This window comes from Ascaphus truei, chromosome 2, assembly GCF_040206685.1.
Source record: "Ascaphus truei isolate aAscTru1 chromosome 2, aAscTru1.hap1, whole genome shotgun sequence".
Lineage (NCBI taxonomy): Eukaryota > Metazoa > Chordata > Amphibia > Anura > Ascaphidae > Ascaphus > Ascaphus truei.
This window is the reverse complement of record NC_134484.1, coordinates 112,427,189-112,452,790: the sequence shown is the minus strand read 5'-3', so window position 1 is coordinate 112,452,790 and position 25,602 is coordinate 112,427,189. Positions and strand designations below refer to the sequence as shown.

The following is a 25,602-nucleotide window of genomic DNA, read 5'->3' as shown; positions in this document are numbered from 1 at the left end:
GAGGCAGTCGAGCAAATAAAAACTCCTGGGTATGCGCGTGGGGGTGGCTACATACAGGTATTTTTAGAACTGTAAATTGCCTTTGGGTTTAGTCCGTCTGAAAGATACTGTAATAGAACTTACATCTGAAGTTGGGACCTGCAACGTTTCAGAACTAGATTTATGTTGGGTCACTGAACAGCATCACTATATACACACAAGAGCTCGGTTTATTTCTTAAGGGGCTAACACATAATTCTAATCCTCTACTTATGACAGTGTAATCAGATAATTTCATAAAATATAAACTCATTAAAACTTAACTAATTATATGGTCTTTCAACACAAACATGACAAGAATCAGTCTTCAAGCTGCACCAAGTTGCTTTTAATTTGGAAAGGATTATAAAGACAATAGCCACATAAAAACATGATTTTACCTGTGCCCCCACAGATGGTGGAAACACTGGCAGAGACTTAATTTAACTGGCTTTTTACCATTAACCATCTTCTAGGCTGAAGGTGATGTCATACTTTACAGATGCACTGTGAAGTGTTGTATTCTCTGTCAAGAAGAAATCCTGAATGTTTTGGCCATCTGGGTGACGAATATACAGGAAAGGCAGCTTTCATCCCTGAGTTTAGATCCTAAAGTCCTCCTACTCCATCCGCTTGCTGCTCTTCAGATATCTGCATGGCGCATATGACATCTTGAATGCAGTGTATATTAGTCTCTCTTATGTGCAATGCAAGTGCTATTAACGGAGATGTACCAGTACATCCATAGCACAGGAAAGCTACTAAAGCACTGCTTTATAGCCATATTTTCAACTTTAGAAGCATTAGAGAAACCCGATAGATGTTTAAGTACACACTAATTCTCTACTTCCAATAACTAAACCATATGTGAGTTACTGCATTAACTCTTTTTACTCTCGATATGCTATAAACAATAAGTGCTTAAATATGCATTTGTAGTATACTCTAAAAATGCAAGATACGTTTGGCCCCATTTTGCAGGCCACAGTGGCTTTGTGCTTCAATTAACCATTTGAGTACAGGAGGGGCCACGGCACCGGAGTACCAAAGCCCCTCGGGCACTTGTGATCATGTGACCACTTCTCAGAAGCAGTCACGTGATCACTCCTTCAATTCTACTTACAGATGGATTACGTGTGAAGTGCAGAACACCATCTCCCCTTAGAAAAAACCAGCAGGAACTTTATGACACAGCTACTACATCGTGGGGCCCCTGGAGTGCCAGACCCCATTACGTAGTAGCTACGTCTCAGTCACCCAAAGAGTTAAGGTGCATTAAAGAGGTTTAATAGGCTTCTAAAATTAATAGCAATTGGTTGTAGGCTAATGAGGTAATTACATCACTTTTCTGTACATTGCCATCGTTTAACATTATAAATAATCAGACCTTTTGTCAAGATAGCAATTAACTTATCTTAGAAGGCCGTCAAATGACTATTTGGGTAATTTTAATGGGTATACTGCTGGAGACACGTCACCAATCGCCCTCCAATCGCCACTAGCAATCCATGTAATTAATCCCCATTTCTTTCCATTGGTTTGGCGGAATAGATAAATAGGGTATTCTCTCTTCTGTCATCTTTGGAGATATACAGAACATGCAATACACTGTAAGCTCCCTGTTCACCTCCCTTTGCCCTTTGGTAATTTGGCTGATTAGGGATGGGATGCTGGTTAAATATTTAATGCAAGGGGCAAATGGATCCACATAGCATTTTGGACTGTGTGTTCATTCATTTAAAATTTTCAACTGGTATCCGTTGTTTGGGTGGCCCCTTCCCCCTGGGTTTTAGCTCACCCCACCCCCCTTTTTAGTAGTAGGTTTTTCATGTTCCTGTGCAGGACTGGCCCACTGAGACCATTCTCCGTCCCGCAGAGGTAAATGAGAATTTTTACACGTAGTGTTGGTATACTGCATACTGTGGTCATGCCATTACGTGGCTGCAGGGCGAGTCCCCGGTGTCGACACTGCACGGGTGCCTACCAAGCTGGCGACGCGTGCAGCTGAGATCCCCGGTCTGCGGTGAGCTGCAGGGGGAAAGACGAGGGGGGGGGGGAAAGGAGGGTGTGGCGGGGGCACGGCCATGACATCGCCCGGCAGATTCGCCTTCATTGGCTGAACCACCAGGGGGCGTGGCCAGCGCTCCATCGCAAGTTGTGAGCACAGATTGGTTGTGAGCAGGCGATGTATGTAGCGGGCTTGGCCCCATTGAGAGGCGGCTCTTGTCCCTGGAGCACATGCCATAGCGGGCGCGGCAGCAGGCAGCGGGAACCTAGCCTTATAACGCTTTGGCCAAAGGCTTTAACTAAATGACCCTTACTCGTGAGAATACAAACATTGAAGTATTTAACCATGTATTTTATCACATTGGATATTTTTTTCTTTTGTTGATTTTTAACACCTTAGATTTAATGAAAAAGGCTTGTATGCCATTTTACAAGTGCCCATGTGAGGAATCTTTTCAGAGAGACAATGCTCTGAATGTGGTAATCTTCTCAGTATAATATGTACAATGAACCCAACACTATGATACATCAGGCTGAAGATCTAGGAAGTAATTAAGACTTGTATGTAGTAGAGATGACCGTATATAAATGCACTTTAATCTTCTTTATGCCTTTTGTGGAACCTTTCCAAAAGAGCTCGAAAGATGTTTCCAGGTATTTTTTGGTGTTTGTCTATCAAAAACTGAATTGCACACTTTGCCTGTAAGAAAAACAAAGTCAAACTCTTAGCATAAATAGCAGTATCTTAAAAGATGCACACAAAAAAATACAGCAAAACCCAACAAGTTAGTGGGAGTTTGGGCACAGTGCACCACAGGAAACTTTAATCTGCCAGATGTGAACTGGTGTGTGTTGCAGGTTTAGCTACATGCAGGAGCATCCTGGATTCCTTACCGGAGGTGGTGAGGAAGCCCTCGCAAAGAAGCAACGCTAGGCTTAATACTACAAACGGGAACAGAATATCAGATGTCACTGTGGGCTAGAACAGTGGTTTCAGTGGTCATTCAGTGTGCTTTAATATAAAGACAGAGAAACATAACACAAAAACTAATGATTTACATTGAAGGGCTGACTTTAGAGATGGGAAAATATTAACCCTTTGGGTGCCCCACAAGAAAGTCATTACGTCATGGAGTCTGGCTACGTTCTGCCTCTCGAGTGCTTGTTTTTCAGGTTAGATCGGGTCATGCGTTCTTATGGAGAACTGGACGCGATCTGCAGTGAAGAGAAATGGAAGAGGGACTCTTGCGTTTCTGGGTTAAGGGCCGCTACAGTCATGTGACCGCGCTCTGCCAGAGAGTGCCGTGACACTGGAACCGCGGCCCGTCCGGCACTCAACAGGTAAAGGAATTCTTTGGCTGAGTGGAATGTAGGAGCAGTGGGAAATGGAAAGGATTCAATACTTTAAGTAACAGACCTCTGGGCCAGGTATGTTAGCAGAACCAAAGGAAACGAAAATTAAAGTGGTTCACAAAGGAGATGGCAAGTATTGTAAAGGGGAAAAAACAGCTTTTAGGAAATATAGACAGACTAAGAGGAAGGAGAAGAGAACTATAGAAAACTAGGCAGGAGGATGCAAAGCAAATAATCATATGCGCAAAGACCTAATTAGAAGATAAAATAGCTCAGTCAGTAAAGAAGGGGGGCAAAACCTATAGGTAAACTAAAGACAGCAGAAGGACATTAACCTTTAAATCATTATTTCTGCTTGGTTTCCCTAGCACAAGGCGAAGGGACCAGTTAGGGAACAAGAATATACACGGAAAGATCTACAGAGGAGAAAGTCCTAATGAAATTTTCCAATTAGAAAGTCAATTGGGCCAGATATCCAAGGGTATTAATCCAGCTTAGAGCAGGGGTGGGAAAGTCCATTTACTGGGGGGAGAAAACAAATCTGTATTTTTTTTTACTTGAAGACAAATGGTAATAGATCAACAAGTGTAGCAATCTGTGTATAGCGTACCCAGATCTTACAAAGGCCTTTGATACTGCACAACCAGAACACGCCTGATACATGGGAAATATGGCAATTTTCATAATTCGCTTATTTCTCAAGTGTGTGCAGTTTTGTTCACAGGTATCTCTCCACATGTTGTATAAAGAAGTGTTTGGGGATATATCTATATATCGATATCTCTCTCGCTCTATATATCTACATATATCACTTTCTAAAGTACTCAAATAGTCTGGATCTAGTCTAAATAGTCTAGCTTTGTGGATATGCATTAAACTCAAGGAAAACAACATCAGTTACTATTTTAGGTAATCGAACACCTGATTTAACAGAGCTAGCTGTATCTGGACCTAAGTGAGCAGTAATATGTTGCAGGTCATCCTCCTTAATTCTCCCGGTATCCTCAGTAAACACTGCCTGAAGGTTTACATCTGCACTACGAGCTTACAATGCTTCACATGTAGCAGAAATAACAGTATGTATGAAAATGTAAACGGTAACACAGTATGTACAAATAAACTAAGTGATTTGCAATGACAAGAAAATGAACATCTCACCTTTTCAGCTAGTTCAGCAGCGGTTACATTTGGATTGTATGGAATGGGATCGCCAAGATATGTGCGAAATTTGACTGGAAAACCTCCATACACAGGAACAAATGGAAATTTAAATCTTTCATAAAGCCACCTGAATACCGCTTATCCATAAAAACAAAGAAATAAAACAATAAATAAAAAGGTAAAACATTTTAGCATGCATGTGTTTTAAGAACTCAATTTACTTCACCTAGTTTAAAAAAAAAAAACATAACTTCAATTACTTTATTTGTCACTCTATAGCTTGTTAGAATTGACAATTGTTTATTCAGCTAATTAGATGTAAAGTTACATATTAAAGCAGCAGTCTGTGATGACCACCTTGTTTTTTTGGAGTTCCTCATTGAGCCCAGTGCAGCCTGAGGTTACCCTGGCAACCTCAGATACCAGAGATTACACTAACAATACATATTAAGAGAGCAGGACATGCACAGGGGGCAATATACAAACATTGTATGAGTTAAACTCCTATAGGCTACTGATTGTTATTGTGGCTTTAGAATCATTATCTCGATTGCAGTTAAAGTACTTGTTTTTTCAGACACTAAAGTAGAGCCCTTGTCATAGAGCCACATTATTAGGTGTCCAAAGAAAAATTGAATGATCAACAGAAAATGAGAACGAATTATTAAATTGAATGTAGCCTTTAATTCCATCAATAAAACTATCCAAATAAAGGTATAATAACAACCATTAGTGCAGCTTTAGTACCCAAAACATGGGAATAAATCAAGCTGCATTTATGTTAAACTTACTCCCTGGCCCATACTGCCAAGATCAAACATGGCACCCCTAATGTTTTTGCCTTCACTTTTTATTTATAGTTATGGCATTTAAATCTGGACCATGGTTGGAAACACATCATCGATGAAACGACGATAGAGGACCAGGTCCACGCCGAGCTCGCCACCTGGCCAGATGTTACTTTCTTCCCACACTGCCATAAACAGTTTGGCATAGCTCAGTGCGAACCAAGTCCCAACCGCCGTTCCACACTTCTGCAAATAAAAATCTCCACCATACCAAAAAAAGTTATGACTCAAAATAAACTGAATGCTGTCAATAATAAAAATCTGGAAAGTAGGCTAAAGCGCTCAAATGCAGGTGCAATGAATAAAATAAGCCAAACCACTAAACCAGGGTACTAATAAGAATAATATAGTACTTAATGTGCAATAGTATGGGTACAATCCTCCTGAAGACCAGGTGGTCGATGGTACAAGCCCACTCACCCTCAGTCTCATCGGCAGGTTCCCCTGAAAATCAGCAATACTCACATCCTGGTAGTAGGTAGGCAAGCTGTGCAGCTACAAATATGCAATAACAGGAAAAGGGAGACCAAAGCGCACCAGCAAAAACGGAGCAGGAAGGACCCAAAACGAAAAAATGATTAAAAGGGCACTGTAATGTGACAAGAGACCCATCCAACGCGTTTTGAACATCACAGCGTTCTTTTTTGCTGTGACTTTCGAAACGCGTTGGATGGGTCTCTTGTCACATTAAAGTGCCCTTTTAAATAATTTTTTTGTTTTGGGTCCTTCCTGCTCCATTTTTGCTGGTGCGCTTTGGTCTCCCTTTTCCTGTTAATAATAAAAATCTGTCTGAATCTCTGAGAGCTCTGTATCTCCTTCTAGTATCTGTCTAATTGCAGCAATATATAAAACATACTTTTTTACTTTATTGATCTGTGCTATGGAGCCCTTTTTTTGTTGTCTTTGATTGCGGAGGTTCGCCCCTCCTGACCTCTGAGTGGCGACACAGCTTTACCCTGATATACAGACTACACACTTCCACAGCTTTTGTTACTGCCTGAAAACAACTTGCATATCGTGAGTAGGCTGGATATAGAGCCAAGATAAAAATCGGAATTGAACCAGCATTTCACTACACCTGCACTTAGATTGTTTTTTATTGTTGTCTTCCTTTTTATGTATACTCCCACCGTATTGTGAGAATATAGAAGCTTAAAGTGTATAGGGTTACTCAGGAAGTCTCCCAATTCCAGTCATATTTACTAGTTTCGTCTTTGCCCATCCTGTATAAGGAAAAGCCAGCTACATTATCATTGTGTGATTCATCAGTGCTGATAGGCAGTGTATGACAGAGCACAGCAGGAGGGCCTCCAATCTTGGTAAAATAGAAAAAATCCCACAGCAAACTCCAAATAGTCAGATCAGTTTTATTGCAAGCTCAAAAACAGATGGACTAAGTATGCGTTTACTTATTTCATCTGTTTTTGAGCCCGCAATAAAACTGATCTGACTATTTGGAGTTTGCTGTGGGATTTTTTCTATTTTACCAAGATTGGAGGCCCTCCTGCTGTGCTCCGTTACGCACTGCCTTTCTGGATTTCTACTCTACGGATTGCACGCTATGGATATTGTTAGGCTGCTATAAGCTGGCAGGTAATGGGCTATTATGCACTGATATAAGTCCTGTCAGTACTTTATTGGCTTATTGTGATTACCCTATGTGGGGACATTTGTGGTAGTGTCACTATTTGTGGTTGGTATGCCAACACTACTAGACACTCATCTCACTTAGGTCTATTTATGACTGATTTCTCATCACCATCCTACCAATATCTGGACACTTAAGGATTATCATTTCTATAATCAAGTTTGATATAGAGCCTGATTTTGAGCACCATTTTTCACATTCTACATCAGTGCTGATGCCTGGCTCCGCCGTCACTTTCTACTAGTGTCACTAGGAGCACATTGTGTCAACAAGGATAGTTGCCAGTCGCATTTATTATATTTAGATGGAGGGGCACAATCAAAAAGATCTGAGCAAATGAATGCTCAGATCATATCTATATCCGATTCCCATTCTTTATATACGTTTCTAGAGCAGTGAAAGGATTCATTACAAATTCAAACTATAATGAATATAAGTAACACTTTGGTGGTGCCTGAGGGGGCACAGCAATGCCCTGCATTTACCTACCGGGCTTATTGCATATCAGCCGAAAAGGTTATTCTCTGACGAAATTCCCCGTTGGAGTAAGACGGGAATTTTGGACCAAAACAGCAGTATCTGCCTGTTCAGCTGATATAGAATACAGTTCCAAAGGATTTTAAAATATACAACGCATACATAATATATCTTACATAAGCTGCCGAGCGATCGAAATCCTTCCCGCACGTTTTGTGTAAACATTGGGATGATGGGCTATAAAAGAATAAAAGAAATAGCATATATTAATAACACACAGATCGCTGCCCTTCTAATAATACAAAGGAGAAATGGTGCTATTCTGTGTACTGTAGTTCTCAAATCAAGGTTCCTTCTTTGCTTCATTAAATACTTTGTCTACTCCTATGAATAATAATTATACTGTAATGTTCAATCATTAACACCTTTAGTGCTTTGGCAGTGAATGGCATTTAAAATTAAATAGCTGCAGGATACGGGTTCTAATATTAAAGCAATCCTATGCAATAAAGAAAACATTTGAGAGGAACAGGGTACTCAAACACAATGTTCTATTTCTTCTCTCCCCTCCTCCCCCATAGCAAATCAAATACCTTGCAAAGAGTCATTAGGCAGCAAGTCTAATTTGTTACCATGAGAGAACACAGCAGCCATTTTACATACTCCCCATAAACCAACCACACACAATCTGATGCTGTATGTCTGGAGTGGTACAGCATAAAGGAGGAAGATAATTGTACTGAAAAGCATGAAAGTAATATGGATGATGTAGACAAAACATGTGTATATTAAAATAAATTAGTGCTGCTTCTAATTATCCCATCACATAATGAGGTGAGAGACTAACGAAGGCCCCCTCTGGCAGCCTCACCACCTGTGTAAGGAACTCAAACTACGGTGCTGACAACCTTAATTAGAGAGGGGGGGGAAACGAGCTGGAGAGTTTTTTTCTACATTTCTCTCAATTTTTTGTCTGCACTTTAGTTTTAAAGAGGCAATCCAAGCCAGCAATGTGACATGTGGCGTGTGAGAAGCAGAGGGATACCGGCACCCCCTACGGAGGTATCTCTGGGAGCAGGGGGTACACAGAGTTGAAATTAATGGGATTCAGCGTGGGGGACCCCCTATTTCCAACCGGTGTTAAAAAAAATTAAAAAAACACGTTTATAAAAAATAATCGCTGACTTGGACTGCTCCTTTAAGAATAGAAAATAGAACAATTCAGTGATGGATAAACGGTTCCAGACACAATTACTGCTTTACTACTTCTTTCTTGGATGTTGCAGCTAACCAAGCTGTGGACATTCTCAGGCTATAACAGCCATAATTAGTACAACCCCATTTAATAAATACAAATGTGTTTTATAAGAGAGATATATATATATAAGAGAGATATATATATATATATATATACAGTATATATTAAATAATGATAGATACGATAGAAGAGAGAAATTGGATTTTCTCCTTTGCTAAATCTGACGCGCTGTTTTGTTACCCTAGTTTTGCCCTGGTTTTGAAGCAGGGAGACTTCGATAAATGATTACCTTTATTCTACATGTTTCTTAAGGCCAAACTCACCACTTGGGCATCTATGGCCACCTGAGCAAAGCCTTTCCGATTTCCCCAAACAATAACATAACTTTCATCACTAAAAATTGCTTCTCGAACTCCACCGGGTGCGATAGCCAGGAGGTGGCCATTCCTCAGAGCTCTAACACATTCCTCTTTTGGTCCATGGATTACACTAAACACGTCAAGCAATGGCTTAAACCCTGAGATGGGAAACAGAGAACAGAGGCACACAAGGTGTACTTTTTGGCATATCTTTGAGAAAGGTTGCACAAGTCTACCAAAAAGAGCCAAGGCATCAATGAAGATGACAGTGATTAAAAGGAGAAGACTTTAAGACGGAACCACCCCATGGAAACCCACCCAGTGTTCCTTACTGGAGCATTTGATTTTTCATATTTAGAGCCTCCTTGTGTTTATCCCAAACATTTTTGTAAGTCCCTTACTACCACTGTTGGAAGCCTGTTCCATTAATTGAATGGTTTACACACAAAGCTGAACCCCATGTGGAGGAACTAAAAAAAAGGTATAAAAAATATATATATATATACTGTATATATGCATGACGGTGGGTCCTGTGTCTTAAAAACTAGATACTTCGAGGATGTGCAGCACTAATTTGTTTACACGGATCAATGAAAATGAGAGGCGAAGGTTAATCTGCTGTGCTATTAAAGCATTGAATTGTATTGTTGCTTTTTTAAAACAGATCTAATTTTTCAGCAAGCAACTCCCCCTGTGCACTGCATAACCACAGCAGGACAATGTACAACTGACTCAGCAACTACTTCACTCCAGCCACAGGCTTTCTGAACGGTGATACAAAGGGAAAGAATAAAGTGTTCAAGTGAATTTCATGTTCTCAATCATTACTAGGTTATAAATGGGAAATAGTATAGGAAAGGCATTATTTTTCTGAAATGCAATCAAATCTTTAAGTGATTTTATTTGTAATTAGCTGTCACTCATAGAAATGGTACGGCTTGACGCAATAAAATCATCGCTGTTATTATGGCATCTTCACTTAGGGCTTTATATGGTTTGTACATTGGGGAGGAAGGGTCTTTCCGATAACCATTGCTTGTTTTCCCCCCCATTTATGGTACTTATTGTTCAAAAACCTGTTGACATTACCAATGTCTGGGCCTCTGATATTTAAGGTTGGCACAATACTGTGGTTGTGGCTGGCATTCTATTCACAGGTTTCCCTATAGGTGCTAAAAGACCGTTAGAAGGGAGAATCAATTAAACATTTGTGATGCACACCCTATTTATCTTAACATATGTACTACAATGGTCACTGCCAGTGAGCCAATACATAAGACGACCTTGTTATGCTGCCCAACATTCTTCTAATTAATTGGCTCACCAGCCATAGCGTTACCAGCAGCTATCCCTAAGGCCGCGCTTATAGTGCCAGCAACGGCGATGCAACATCGCCCGAAAACAAATGCATTGTTGCCGCCGCGTGCGCTTATAGTAAGCGCGACGGCGACAAAGTGACGGGGCGACTCAATTTTTGGTAGTCGTAATTATTTGATTTTTATGGGGCTGCTGCCTCGTGTGACAGCCCCCGAACCAATCAGGAGCCTGGTCGCCCGCGACGCCGCCGCAAAGCGAAATACAACTTTTGCTTGCGGCGTCACACGTCGCTGGCACTATAGGCGCGGCCTTCGGGATCATTCCAAACCAAGCTCAGGAGAGAAGCTATTGAAGATTAGGGGGCAATCTGTGTGCCTCCTGTGTTCTGGACACTGAGTCACCCAGATTACCTGCGCATGGCAGTAGGGGGTTTTCAACTCGTTTTCTCAGATTAGTATTACTTGCTTTTACCATAGCAATTCCATTTCTGATTTTGTTTTGAAGAAATGCACCTGTGTATGTGTTGCCAAAATGGAAGTATTTCCAGCTGTTTTGAGGATTAATCATCTCGAAAGGGCCAGGAACACGCCTATTAATATAGAGTGATCTATGAAGAAAATGTCCCTCAAGATTGCTCTCCAGGTTTCCTAAAATGCCTCTGAAGATTTTCAAACACATCCAACTTTTACATAAAAGATAAAAATAACACCCAATAAATAAACGGCAGAATTCCTGTGCGATTGAAATTCATCCTAATCCCCTGCCCAAAGCTATAGGACCCCAGGTGCATTCACGCCACAAGGTGGGACTTCCTGCTCCAACATATTATTCTTTAAAACAATAATTCTACAACAGCTTTATCTATAACAACCAGTTAAGTACAGGGTCTCTTTCATATGACAAAAGTGGCTTTTTATCTAGAGCAGGGGTGCGCAAAATGGGGGGTGCGGCAGTTACAGAGGCCCCGCGCGCTTCCCGAAGGCATTTACATTAAATGCCGGGGGAGCGGCGGAGGCCTCTGTAACTTCACTTACCTTGGCTCAGACAGCTCCAGGCGACGCGGCGTCAATTGGTCACGTGACGCTGTGTTGCCATGGCAACGTGACGGCAGAATGCCGGAGCCAAGGTAAGGAGGGGGGAGAGCCGGCAGGGGGGCCGCAGGGGAAAGAGATTGCGCCCCCCTGATCTAGACTACTGTACCTTTGCAAAGTGTTGTAATCCCCCACGGAAGTCTAGGAGTTTAACTCACATAATGTTAGTATTTTGCACTCTGAGCATGTCCTCAAAAAAAAAAAAAATCCCACATGAGTTTTAGAGGTTGCCATAGTAACCCTTAGACAGCAATGGTCTTTTGGAAGAGCTTCCAACTTGTAACCACTTCATACTTTAAACGCCGATATCTTCTGAAGGAAAGATCAGATTCAAAAAAATAAAAACTGCCCTGGAGAGATAAAGATCATTACTACCACTAATATTAATAATGCTATACACAACTACATTTAGTGAAGGTTGGGGTTGCAACATAAAAGCAGCATTTTAAAAAGATACTTGCCGGTGAAGTTACCAGGTTTATATATCCCACAGGGTAAAACAAAATGGCTGCCAAGTCTCAGGTCCACAGAAAACTGCAACATCGCTGGTTGTGGCTTCGAATTGGATGGCCTTTTAAATCCCCTTTAAAAACCAGGCAGTGATACGGATAACTTCCCCAGTCTCTCGGTAACCGAGCTGAGAATTGTGTGGTTCAGCTCAGGAGGAGCACCCTGTTAGTTAGGGCAGGGGTGCTCAAATCAGGTTATCCCTGCTTCAGCACAGGTGGCTCAATCAGAGCCACTTTTTTTTGAAGCAGGGATATCCTGAAAACCCGACTTGTTTGGAGGGGGTTGAGAATTGGAGTTGAACATCCCCCAAGTTCAAGGCACCGCCCACTGCTTTAAAGTTGTATACAACAATGTCATGTTGTGTGTGTAACCAGAGAGTTTTACCTGGTATTTTAAAAAGAAAGTGATCCCCTACAGTCTGGCAGGTTCTGCCTTTGAGGAGAATGACCTTTGCTACAAAGTAGTAATAGTCTACCGGAAGGGCTCCATGATAATACACGATGAGTGCAGGTCCTTCATCAGGGATATTTTCCAAGCCATGAATTTCATAACCTGTTGAGAGAAAGAGTGGTTTGAGTAGTAGCAGATATCGGAAGGAATATGGAGATGTGGGAAAAACAGGAGTACGGGAACAAATACATAATACATCAGATGTTCAACGGTTACAAATCGGGCACCGTTAAACACACAAAAAGCACTCACAGGGAGCGAGGGGGCTGCAATCAACTAAAAAACATTCAAAGAAAAATATATTTTAAATATCTTTAATAAGAATAAAACTACAATTGTAACAAGTAAAATAAAAAATACAAAAAATACTATATACAGTATGTTATGTAGGTACATAAATGTGTATTTAACAAATATATTAATTAAATACATATATAAAAACACATACATACAACCAACCTTTGGACTTAATAATGATAATCAGTAAAAAAAAAAAAAAAAAAATGAGACAGAATCCTAGAGAAGTGTTCCTCCCAAGTAAGAAAACAAATAATTTCTGAGATATATATCGGAGCACATTCACATGTCTTAGACAGGTCTCCAGCCCTGCTTTTCACCATCACCTAGCATACAGTGCTTCCACTGCAGCAAGGGATTCTGGGAAATGACAAATGAGCGCACACACATTATACATACATTAAAAAGGAGGTACAGGAAGATATTCTGGAGATTTAAAGAAAAAGAAACCCTGGAACCGTCAAAAAACTTCAGTATTTACATGAGAATTTTTTTTTTTTTTTATGAAGTTGAAAAATAAAGCAGAAACATTTGAGAGACTAGGATAATTATGAATGTAAGAAACAGAAAAATTGGAGCAGATGTTATCATTCAGATTTTATTCAGAGAACTGAGAATAAGAGATATAGGTAGGAGTAATACAGAGTTCTCCAATTGCCGTTACAATAAAACCCCAGAGATTCCGCATGCCACGATAGAACCTCTGATGATGTTACGCCTTGTTTGCTCTGGCTGGAAGTTATTTGGAAACTTGTGAGAATCTGTCTGTCCATCAACATCCTGCCGGCAGGCCCCTGCACCGTTTGCACAAGTGTAGGAAGGAATCAGGGATTGTGCAACATCACATTTTAGAATCTGTTTTACAATTTTCTTCATGCGAGTAATACTTACCTAGTATATGCAATTACTTTGTCAATACAATATCACACTATTGGCGCGTGTGTGTACACACAAAAGTTTGTGACCCCCTAAGGGTTTTCACATATTTCTAATCAAAAAATATTATTAGATCTTAATCCAAGTCCTAATGGTAAAGATAACCTGAACAAATTACACAAAAACATGATACTTGTTCAACATTTATTTATCCATAAATGATTCAACATTTAATATCCATGTGTGAAAAAGTATGTGAACCTTTAGAATCTGTACGTGGTGGTTCCCCCTTGAGCAGCAAAGACTTCAACTAAGCGTTTCCAGTCAATGCTGGTCAGTTTCTCACATTGGTTTTGAGCAATTTTAGTCCATTCCTCCTTATGGAACTGCTTCAACTCAGTGAGATTTGAAGGCTTCCTTGCATGGACAGCTCGCTTCAGGTTCTGCCACAACATTTTGATGGGAGTTTAGGTCCGAGCTTTGACTAGGCCATTCTAAAATGCGGAATTTCTTCTTCCTCAGCCATTCTTTTGTAGATCTGCTTGTATGTTTAGGATAATAGTCTTGCTGCATGACCCACTTTTTGTTAAGCTTTAGCTCACGGACGGATGGCCTGACATTCTCCTCTAGAATCTTCAGATCAATGATTACAAGCCATCCAGGTCCTGAGGGAGCAAAGCAGCCCCAAACCACTTGATGGTTGGGATGAGGTTCTTCTGTTCGAACACAGTGTTTGGTTTTCGCCAAACAAAGTTTCTCATTGAGGCCAAAAAGTTCTACCTTCGACTCATCTGTCCAAAGAACATTGTTCCAGAAGTCTTGTGGATCATGTATGTGCTCTTTGGCGAACTTCAGATGGACAGCAATGCTCTTTTTAGAGAGCAGTGGTTTCCTCCTTGCCATACTTCCATGAACACCATTCTTGTTAAGTCTTTTTCTGATAGTTGAGTAATGAACACTCAAATTAGCCAAAGCGAGAGTGGACTGAAGATCCTTGGCTGTTTCTCTGGGATTCCTTGTGACTTACTGGATGATTTTCCCGTTTTTTCTTGGAGAGGTTTTGGTACAGGATGACCGCTCCTGGGTAGTGTGACTGTGGTCATTAACTTTCTCCATTTGTGGTTTGTCTGACAGTGGATTGGTGGAGTCCCAAATCCTTAGAACTGGTTTTGCAACCCTTTCCAGACTGATCAATAACTGCTTTTCTGAGGTCCTCAGAGATTTCTTTTGATCGTGGCATGACGTATTTCCACACACCTGTATGGTGAAGACCAAACTCACAGTTTCTGATCTTTATATAGGGTTGGGCCTCCCAAACTCACACCTGAAGATCTACCTAATTATTTAAACACCGGCTTCTAATTATCACCTTTAATTTAGCTGATAAAACCAGGGTTTCACTTACTTTTGTACATACCCCGACTCTTGATGGCTCATAGTTTGTCCAATTCATACATCATTTTGTTTCAAAAGACATGGAATTGGTTAATATAAACCCTATTGGATATTTAAGAAGAGACTGGTTCTGATTAAAGGTTATCATGGAAAAACTATGGAATTTCTGTAATTATCATTTACGTTCAAACGGTCTCACCGCTGTATGTGTATATGTATAATATACACACACACACACACACACACACGAATGTGTGTATGTGTGCGCCCCTGCTGGTGAGTTAACTCCACCTCTTTCACACACAGTTAATGCCTTTACAATGGCAGCTATTCCCACTGGCGCGATTTGTGTGTCTCGCTGCGATGCGCCAGTAACGACTGCTACATCTGTATGTATATGTCCATCTAATCCCCAACAAAGATATAGAGGCCAGCAATGGATCTTTAAAATAAAAATGTGAAATACAGTATTTCATCATACCAAATGGTTGCAGGGTCCCAGGATCATTTGGTATAGTTTAATGCATTTATTTCACACTCTTAAAAGATCCTCTGCTCATCTCTGTCTCCCCGATGGGGGCTAAATGGGCATTTATTTATCCCTGGCATTTACCTTATATGGATGGCGTTCTAAAGCCATTGTTACCCATCTGAAAGGAGTGTGCAGACCCCCAAACTAATATACATTAAAATTATATAGCTACTGTTAGTGTAATATTGATAACGTTTTTACCATGCCATATTGTAGCATGTCCGTCCCACAGAGACGCCAGCGTTTTCCTTGCACCGTCCCATATACTGTTTGAATAAGCCTCCTTCAGCTCGTTCTTGCGCTTGTATACGTGGAGGAAGAGGATGGAGAGGTAGAGAAAAAAGAAGATGAAGAAGGGTAGTATGAATACTATAATGAGTGGTGTGAAGACCCACAGGAGATAGTCTACATAATTCAGGTAGTCTTCTAGATTCTCTAGCTCCAGCCATTCTACACACAGATGCAGGAGGCAGGTTAGATAGGTGATTGATGGACCCACAGTACAGGACTCATTCATGCTCTGCATCTCCGGCATGAAAACCAAAAGCATCAAACGGGGGTCACACACTTCATAAGTATCGCAGAACTTTATTTTCATTCACTTGTTCATTCCTTAAATAAAAAAAAATAAAATAAAATGAAAAAATGAAAACTACATGCAAATAAAGGTCAGTGATAACACTAAAATATGACGTCATGGTGTTATTATAACTAAATGTAGTTTTACAGAAATGTGAAATTGTTTTCCAATAAGTACCCCATTATTCTTGCACAACAGCTCCAGAGATATTGTCCACTGAATATTGCCATTTAGTTGGATTGTTGGGCAAATACAGCATTATGCATCTACCGTATGTGCTAATGAGCCCAGCCGCAAGACCAAATTGCTGCTCAGGAATTGGGCAATATCAAAGGAATATCGCACAAATAAATAACGATCGGTCAATATTGACATTTGTTATTGCAGCATTATGGTAATTCAGCCATTGGGAATGTAGTTCAAAACAGACACTCCAGTAATCTTAAATAGTTATTTAATAAGAATTAGCTAGCCAATTATTAATAACTATTAAGATCACTGGAGTGTCTGTTTTGAACTAGACTTTTTCAATAACCAGTTTTGTTTTATTATTACGAGCACCTGTGTCAGATCACAGCGTGCTCCCTTCACTGCTGCTTTGGAATATGGTACAGTCAGCCTGCCATTAATGTTTTAGGGACAGCTAATAGGTAGATTAAGACACTGCAGATTGAATGAAGGCAGAGGTGCCAATGTCAGCGGGTTCATGAGAAGAATGTTTTATTTGACTAACATTTTTATCATCTAATTTTTAATTTGTAATCAACGTTCAAACTAAATACATTTATAACAAAGTGTTTTCAAGTTAATTAAGAATGAACTATAACTGACAAAGGGGCAGACCCTTCAGCAGCAAAAGTTTGTGTTCAAGTTATATTGCAAATATAAAGCAGTGAATGTGTCTTAGGTTTAGTGCGTATAACAGAGTATGAATTAAAACAAGTCTATGTAAGCTGCATTATTACAATCACCAGGCACATAAGAATACAATTTCTCATGTAAAATAGAAGGCTTACTGCTCTAGAATAAACGCAAATCTGTTCAGGTTAGGATACTTATTATTGGACTAACATGTCAATCCCTTATAAATAATCTTTATGGCGATACCGAGGTCTTCAAAACTTTTGTGCAGTGTCCATTTTCATTATCTCTTCAACAAAAAGGTATCGCAATGTAAGCAATATTGACCCCCGTATGGTTAAGTGGCATTACTGTAACTCCATCCCTCTATTACAGCAAATCATTTGTCATGTAATTAATAACAGGAAGGATCCTCTTTTAGAGCAGAAAGGAAAGAAAATAAATATATCACAACTACTCACCAAAAAATCATTTATGGGGCTCAGCTGCACCATTACGCACAGTAAATAGGTCTACGGCAAGGGAGGTTTTAATAGCCGTACATTCAAATAAGTGTCGGGTTAATGCAGTCGGTAACACCATGTACCAGGATATGGCATTTTTTAGCTAAAAAGCAAAAAAAATAAAGGATTATTAAAAAAATTTAAAAAAATTAAATAGGTAAATAAAAAAACAGGCATGTCCCTTCTCGCCGATTTTGTGCGAGTCTCAGTGATTTGGAGTCAATCCCAATGATGTTTAGCATCAGCCGTCTCATCTTTAAACCCGTCACTGTCAGAGTCACACAAAGGCCCCCCTGGTAGAGAAGGAATCAATGGAGTCCCATTCAGAGAAGTCAGGACGTTTGTGCTCAAAACTGCATGTTTCCATAGAGCCCTCGAGTCTCACGGATTTGGGTTGTTGCTGGACTGATGTCTCCGGATAAACCTGCACATCAAATAAAAAGTCCGCGTTTTTGTTAGTGTTTTCATTCAACTGATGTTTCATACATGTGCAAGGAGTAGCCCAACAAGCTGATGTTCTTCAGTAAAGTGGTTGGTTCACTCGTTCCAAAGTCAGTCCCATACTAGATCTTTATCAATGTTGTACATACAAAGTGACACACAAGTGTGTATGTGTGTATGTGTGTGTATGTATGTGTGTATGTATGTGTGTATGTGTGTGTATGTATGTGTGTGTGTATGTATGTGTGTATGTGTGTGTATGTATGTGTGTATGTATGTGTATGTATGTATGTGTATGTATGTATGTGTATGTGTATATGTATGTGTATATGTATGTGTATATGTATATGTGTATGTGTATGTGTATGTGTATGTGTATGTGTATGTGTATGTGTATGTGTATGTATATGTGTATGTGTGTATGTAAGTGTGTGTATGTCTATGTATGTGTATGTGTATGTATGTGTGTGCGCACGCGTGTATGTGTGTATGTGTGTATGTGTGTATGGTGTGTATGGTGTGTATGGTGTGTATGGTGTGTATGGTGTGTATGGTGTGTATGGTGTGTATGGTGTGTATGGTGTGTATGGTGTGTATGGTGTGTATGGTGTGTATGGGTGTATGGGTGTATGGGTGTATGGGTGTATGGGTGTATAGATAGATAGATAGATAGATAGATAGATAGATAGATAGAGACCATTAGCTGCCTCCCACCACAATAAGCAACATCATAACCTGAAAGTCCTCTGCCAAAACATCACTTTAAATCAGCAGAAATACTGTTCAAAAAAATTCTAACAAACTATAAACAAAAGTGTATAAAACACTAAAAAGAAAGGAGGTATGGGCATGTTATACAAAGGGCTCTCCTACACAGGCACAATGTCACTTCTGGTATTCACCACAGCGACATCACTTCCTGCGAGTGAAACGCATGCGAATCAGAGCACCCAGTCTAGGGAGAGACAGTATTTTAACAAAGCCCAGTCCTTAAAAATAGAGCAGATCAATATATCTAAACTATTTTGTCAATAATAAAGCAAGCTACACTAAGCCCTATCTCCCAGATAAGCCAATGCATGGATGCAACAGATTATAAACAAATCAATAGAAGAAGTGTATTACCCATCGAAAAACAGGCATTTTGAGATCACAGGGATATATCAAGATTTTGTAATAGCGGAAAAAAAATTGTAATAAAAAATAAATAAATTATGTGCATCATAAATGTAATCCAACATGTCGCAATCATGCTTATCTATTATTACACATTAATCTGTGTGTTCAATTATTCCCTTGGGGAGGCCTGCACAACTCGTATAAGGAAAAAAAAAATTGGGCCGCACGGGTAAAATCATCAACATCACCATCATCACCACCATCTCTCCTCCAGCACCTCATCATCATCATCATCATCATCTCTCCTCCAGCACCCCTCATCATCCTCATATCTCCCCCAGAACCCCTCACTATCAACCTTTACGATACTCCCCATCTATCTCTCATACTCCCATCTCTCCCCCTCACCCACAAACATAATACCCCCCTGCACAGCACACACATCACACACCCCCTGCACCTCACATCACCCCCCTTGCACCTCCAATGACCCCCCCTTGCACCTCCAATGACCCCCCCTTGCACCCCCAATGACCCCCCTCCTTGCACCTCCAATGACCCCCCCTTGCACCTCCAATGACCCCCCTCCTTGCACCTCCAATGACCCCCCCCCTTGCACCTCCAATGACCCCCCCTTGCACCTCCAATGACCCCCCCTTGCACCTCCAATGACCCCCCCCCTTGCACCTCCAATGACCCCCCCCTTGCACCTCCAATGACCCCCCCCCCCTTGCACCTCCAATGACCCCCCCCCCTTGCACCTCCAATGACCCCCCCCTTGCATCTCCAATGACCCCCCCCTTGCACCTCCAATGACCCCCCCCCTTGCACCTCCAATGACCCCCAACCCTTGCACCTCCAATGACGCCCCTCCTTGCACCTCAAATCACCCCCCCCGTGCACCTCCAATCACCCCCCTGCACCTCCCATTACCCTCCCCCCCTGCACCTCACATCACACCAACAGAAATCATGGGGCCCGGGACAAATGAAAGGGGCAGGGCCCCGCCCCCCCCCCCCCCCCCAAACCCATAGCGCACCTACCACGAAAAAATATATTTTAGCGCGCAACTTTTACTTAACTGTTTTCTTATTGTGATACAGAAAAAAACATTACATCTCCCCCTCCTCATACCTCACCCCTCCCTCTCCCTTCTACCCCCCCTCGCCCTCACTCGCTCCCTTCTGCCTCCTCTCCCACCCCCTTCTCCCCTCACCCCTTCTACCCCCACCACACCACTCCGTTTGCCCCCCCCACCAGCAGCCCATTTTACACCCCCACCCCTGCAGCAGCCCGTTTTTTTACACACCCCCACCCCTGCAGCAGCCCGTTTTTTAAACCCACATCCCCACCCCTGCAGCAGCCCGTTTTTTAAACTCACACCCCCAGCCCTGCAGCAGCCCATTTTTACACCCCCCACCCCACCCCTGCAGCAGCCCGTTTTTCACACCCACCCCCCCATGCAGCAGCCGTTTTTTACACCCAACCCCCCCCGCAGCAGCCCGTTTTTCACTCCCACCCACCCCTGCAGCAGCCCGTTTTTCACACACCCCCATCCCTCAGCAGCCCGTTTTTCACTAACCCCCAAAATGGAGGTAGCAGATGCATGCAATATACTGAAAAATCCATTTGTATACAGTATACATACGCACATGTGGATAAACACACATACACACAAAGATCTGTGCAGGACGACATATAGAATCCTAATCAATCATATTTGAACATATATGAGCCAGACAAAAATAAATGTGTTCCACTCCTGTACCAGGAGATTTTTTTGGCACACCCACTGTCACGTACAGGACACATGTGAGCATGTGACCTGCATACAGGACCAGGGTTAACACAGCTCGCAAGCTGCCTCACTTTTCACCTTCGCAAAGGTCCCTCAGATGGACAATATCTCCACTAAATCCATCCCCATATACCATCTGTCACGAACAGCACACAAGTTAGCACGTGACTTAGATATGCAACCAGGGTTAATACATAAGGCTACTCTAGCCAACTCACGTTTCTCCTTTGCAAGGTACTTTAAATGAGTTAATATTAATCCCTTATTCAATTGCAATCATATCTATCCGCTCCCACCACCCAAGAATTATGCAAATAAAAGATGTAAAATTAATATATCTGCCAGGGTCTCAGGACCCTGTTAATATAGAAAACAAAACTATGCACTTAACACCCAAAAATTTGTTGTAGCAAAATGTGTCCGAAAATGTAAATACTGGCGTGGAAATCTGAGAAATCATGTGTTTGGTCCAAAACACACCTGTAGAAATCTGATTTTCACAATACCTTGCGAAGTCTTATGTACATTTTTTTCCCCTATTGAAACAACATAAGCCCACCCGTCGTAAATCAACTGCGAGATTCAAGGTTTTACGACAGAGGGAAAAAAAACTTCTACCAAACGACGTTCAAGTTTTGCCTCAGTATATAAACGCATTCAGATTCCAGTAGCTGAGAGTAAAGACACCAACTCTAAACAATGGCAGTTTGAATCAGGGGAGCCTGGTTCAATTACTCATTTCAGCTCCTTGTGACCTTGGGCAAGTCTCCCTGTGCCTCAGGCGCTTTTCAGGTTCCAAAAAAAGATTTAAAACTCTGAGGCAGGGACTAAAAGTGTTGTGTACTGCACATTATACTGTAACTGTGAAGTGCTTTGAGTCCCATGGGTAGAAAAGCACTATTATGAAACAAAAAGTTATTAATTATTATCCACTGAATTCACAAGCTACAGAGCCTGGCTCCAAAAGGACAAAACAAGTATTATGACCTGAGGTGTAATGATGTGCTGTTCGGTACTTGATATTGTAAAAAAGGTCAGAATCAACTTGGTCACTAAATCACTTATGAGCTCCCTTTATTGTACAGGTTTTTCTTGTTCAGCAAACACCATCTATGAGGACATACCAATATCTCCCCTAGCACAGTCTTGCCAATTGTGTCCATATTCCATCATCTTTCGTGTCAGGTCTTGTCCTGATATGTAGTGGGCATATTGTGTGTAGTGGCTGGTCCTCACATATCTTCCAACTACCCTGCTGTGACTGTAGTATTGGTACCAAAGAAGCAAAAACATTTCCCCTGATTTTGCTTTTTGATCTCTCCAGTTCAGAATTTTTTTATATATTTTTTAATATGTACACTTTTTTTATCCAATCGATTGATTTTTTTTGTATATACTTTTTTGATTATATTCACGATAATTTAGGGGGATCTCCCCTAAGCCTGAACAAAGACATACACACGATCTCACCCATGCCTCCCTGCCATCTCTTCCCCCTGTAAATGGTGTTAACCTTCTGATTTAATACGGACTAACCTTAAAACTCACGCCACAAGTTAAGCATCCCAACAGTCTGCACTCATTGTTACTGTCCCACACTCCTACCACCCATTGTGACCAAGCACTGCCATCTACAGCACTTATTCCCTCACCTGCTGTCTCTGTAAGTCTCCCATCAAACTTCTTAGATTGTAAGCTCTTCGGGTCAGGGATTTCCTTTCCGATTGTCTGATTTTGCTGCACTTAATGTATTATTTTAATTCCCTGTACTGTATTCTTTGTGAAGCGCTGAGTACACTTTTGGCGCTATATAAATAAAGACACACAATAATTGGTTCTTTTTATTCCTGATAAAGTCATTGTAGTATGGCATTTATCTGTACACGTGAAAACACAAAATTATTTTTGTCTCACTCAGATGTTCAAATACGATTGTTTAGGATTCTAATATGTCCTGCTGTGGGGGACTGCATCTAAACATGCATTTATGCGGGTGTGTGCATGTATATACAAACAGATTTTTAGTTGTCCGTTCTTTACTTTTGCGTGGTTGTATAAAGATAGATAAAATATTATAAACAAGCAATCAAAGAAGAAATGTATTAGGCCCATCCATTAGCTTATCTAGGCGATAGGGCTGAGTGTACATTGCTTTATTATGCACAAAATAGTGTATAATTATCTACAGCTCTATTTTTAAAGGACTGGGCTGTGTTAAAATATTGTGTCCCACTAGACTGAGTGCTCCAACTCACATTTCAGCATGTGTTTCACACACTGAGATAGAGGGTATATAACCCTGAGGTTTTTTTTCAATTAATGCAGAGGAAAGGGCTTAGGACCACAAAACTCTTCATGCAACTATTGTGTGTCTGATTAGGGAGAATTAGTTTTATCAATATGCTTGTTACTATTCTTTTATAAATGACGAAATTTGCAATATATGTACAAACGAGCTTTTTTTTTGTACCTGTGATAGTTTGCTTCGTATGCTGGCAATGCTTAAATACTCAAAGGACACAACATGCGAAATCATAAGCAGTCAATATAAGCAACAGCTACAAGAACATAAATCGTACAGAGAAAGCTCCTTACCAGCTATATAAAAGTGTAGAGCCTGACACCTCTGAGACTGGGCAGCGCGTTATTATCAGTCTGTGTGTGCAGGAAGCTTCTCAGCATGAAACACACGCAAACACCCAGACAGTACAGGAAAACTAGGCGGCCGCCATCTTGAAAAACTTTATGTGTAAGATACAGGGAGACAATTGTGTGTACAAAACGCGTGTTTAGTAAAGTTACATACAATCAAAAAAAAAAAAAAAAGCAGAATTTATAGTCATGTGTAACATAGTATCAAAGAGCAAATATAATACATGTAACTGTAATAATTATATGTCAAGGCAAACATGTACATATAATTCAATGAGGTCATGCTAATATATCCTCCTAATGTTGCTTGTGGTATGTGGTTTAGGAAAGAGACCTTAATAGAAACACATATCATACAGTTTAACATCTTGTCAGCATATCTGCAACCACAAATTAAAGAATTGCAATTTCAATAACAAGTTAGGATTAGGTACTAAAAGTTACACTGACAAACACAAAGGCCGATGTAGATAATACCCAGCAAAAGCAAAACAATAAAAGCAACTCAAAAGAGATTAGTGGTACCGCATGGTGACTAGGTTATACTGTATTAACCAACTAGCTGTAAATTCCCCGTGTTGCTCGGCAATTCGAAGAAACCAACCTCATCCCTCCTCTCACACTCCCCCCAACCCCCATACCTTTCCTTTAATACCTTTTGATGTCCCCAATTCTTTCCGCCACTCTCTCCTCCAGCATTCTTGCTTTCTCCTCACGTGCCAACTGACTTCCTCTTTCTTTCTTCATCTGCTTTCTGTGTAAATGTTATAGCTATCTGACTCACATTATAATGTTACCAGTATGATGTCAAGCGCCATATATATATATCCTACTACAGGCGTGCGCGTGATGCTTACAGAGGCTCCGCCCTCTTCCCCAAAGCATATAATTTAATGCCTGGGCAGCGTGCGAGGCCTCTGTAAAGTTCCCTTACCTTGTCTCCGGCGTCGCCATAGCAATGCGGCGTCACATGACGTGACATCATTAATGCTAGAGACAAGGTAAGGAAGGGGAGTGGGCGCAAGCATGAGGGGGAGAGCAGGTAGGGGGGCGCAGAGGAAAAAGTTTGCGCACTCCTGGCCTACCAGGTACAACACCCAGTGGCTGACTTGCTCAGAGAAATTGTAATAACTTTAAGAATTAAAAATAGAATGTCACGGGAGACGAGGACTTTTAACAAATTTATACCAGAATAATTCACTAGGCAAAACACTGTAGTGGATAAGATTAGGTATACTCGGGTAAACCTGTGTACATACAGTGAAATACAGATACAGCAAACATACACATTTACTGGGGCGCTGGGGGTGAAATCTGGGCTAAAATAGCTGCAGGGCACCTGCTTCGGAAGTCTTACCCTGACCGGGAAATCCACCCGGCTCTCCTGGTCTTCTTTTCAGCTAAAAACATCAGCCGTGACCGCTACATTCTAAAACGAAGACCTCATCTCTGACTTAGCCTCAGCTAAGCAGGCTGTCTTAGCTTCAAAAATGAAGCCGGTTGCTCTGCTATTCGCAACAGAGCAACTTTGAAAAGCCCGCCTTTGCATCACCGGCCCAAGACACAAGATCGTCTGGTTCTCCAACTGGGGCTTCTCCTTACATACCTTCCGCTGTTCTATGTTCGTGAAAAAGAGGTGTTGTCTAATAGCGCTCAAATCTAAATTGTGATCTTTCAAAATAGAAGATCTTAGTGAACAATATAATAAAGTGAATTTACAGTGATTAAATAAATCTTATAGTATTCAGTGACTATAGACAGAAAAAAAAATATATATTGTGTGAATAATTATCTTTGTACGATGCTGCTCAACCTCAATCCAGGATTTCTTTCTTAATCCTCATGATATAGCGATGTCCAAGGTGGTTAGGGAGCGCAATAATATGATAAAGAATATAAAAAATAGTGCAATATGTCTACAACTTCAGATGTGGAATCCAAATCTCATTCATCCAATGAATTAGATACTCACAGATTGAACTGTGGCAACATGTATATGAAGGTATCTTTAAAGTTGCAAATTTTGTTTCTTTACGTCAACCCCAATGTTG

The 25,602-nt window shown here is 41.0% G+C and overlaps 1 protein-coding gene across 7 annotated transcripts; it reads right to left on the bottom strand.

Annotated features, from left to right (window-relative positions):
- Positions 1 to 345: 345 nt before the first annotated feature.
- TMEM68 (transmembrane protein 68) lies at positions 346 to 24,302 on the bottom strand. 7 transcript variants are annotated; one of them, XM_075584282.1, is made up of 9 exons: positions 23,495 to 23,635; positions 22,552 to 22,705; positions 17,500 to 17,965; positions 15,799 to 16,209; positions 12,432 to 12,599; positions 9,094 to 9,287; positions 7,689 to 7,749; positions 4,537 to 4,676; positions 346 to 2,725 (listed from the first exon to the last, which is right to left on the bottom strand). In XM_075584282.1, exons 4-9 carry the CDS (start codon positions 16,193 to 16,195, stop codon positions 2,621 to 2,623), a joined length of 1,065 nt encoding a protein of 354 aa, XP_075440397.1. In that variant the 5' UTR covers positions 16,196 to 16,209; positions 17,500 to 17,965; positions 22,552 to 22,705; positions 23,495 to 23,635; the 3' UTR covers positions 346 to 2,620. The 7 variants fall into 7 exon arrangements, with proteins under 7 accessions (XP_075440397.1, XP_075440398.1, XP_075440399.1 ...); XM_075584283.1 differs by having other exon boundaries at positions 17,500 to 17,644; XM_075584284.1 differs by lacking the exons at positions 22,552 to 22,705; positions 23,495 to 23,635 and adding an exon at positions 24,207 to 24,302 and having other exon boundaries at positions 17,500 to 17,644.
- Between the last annotated feature and the right edge of the window lie 1,300 nt (positions 24,303 to 25,602).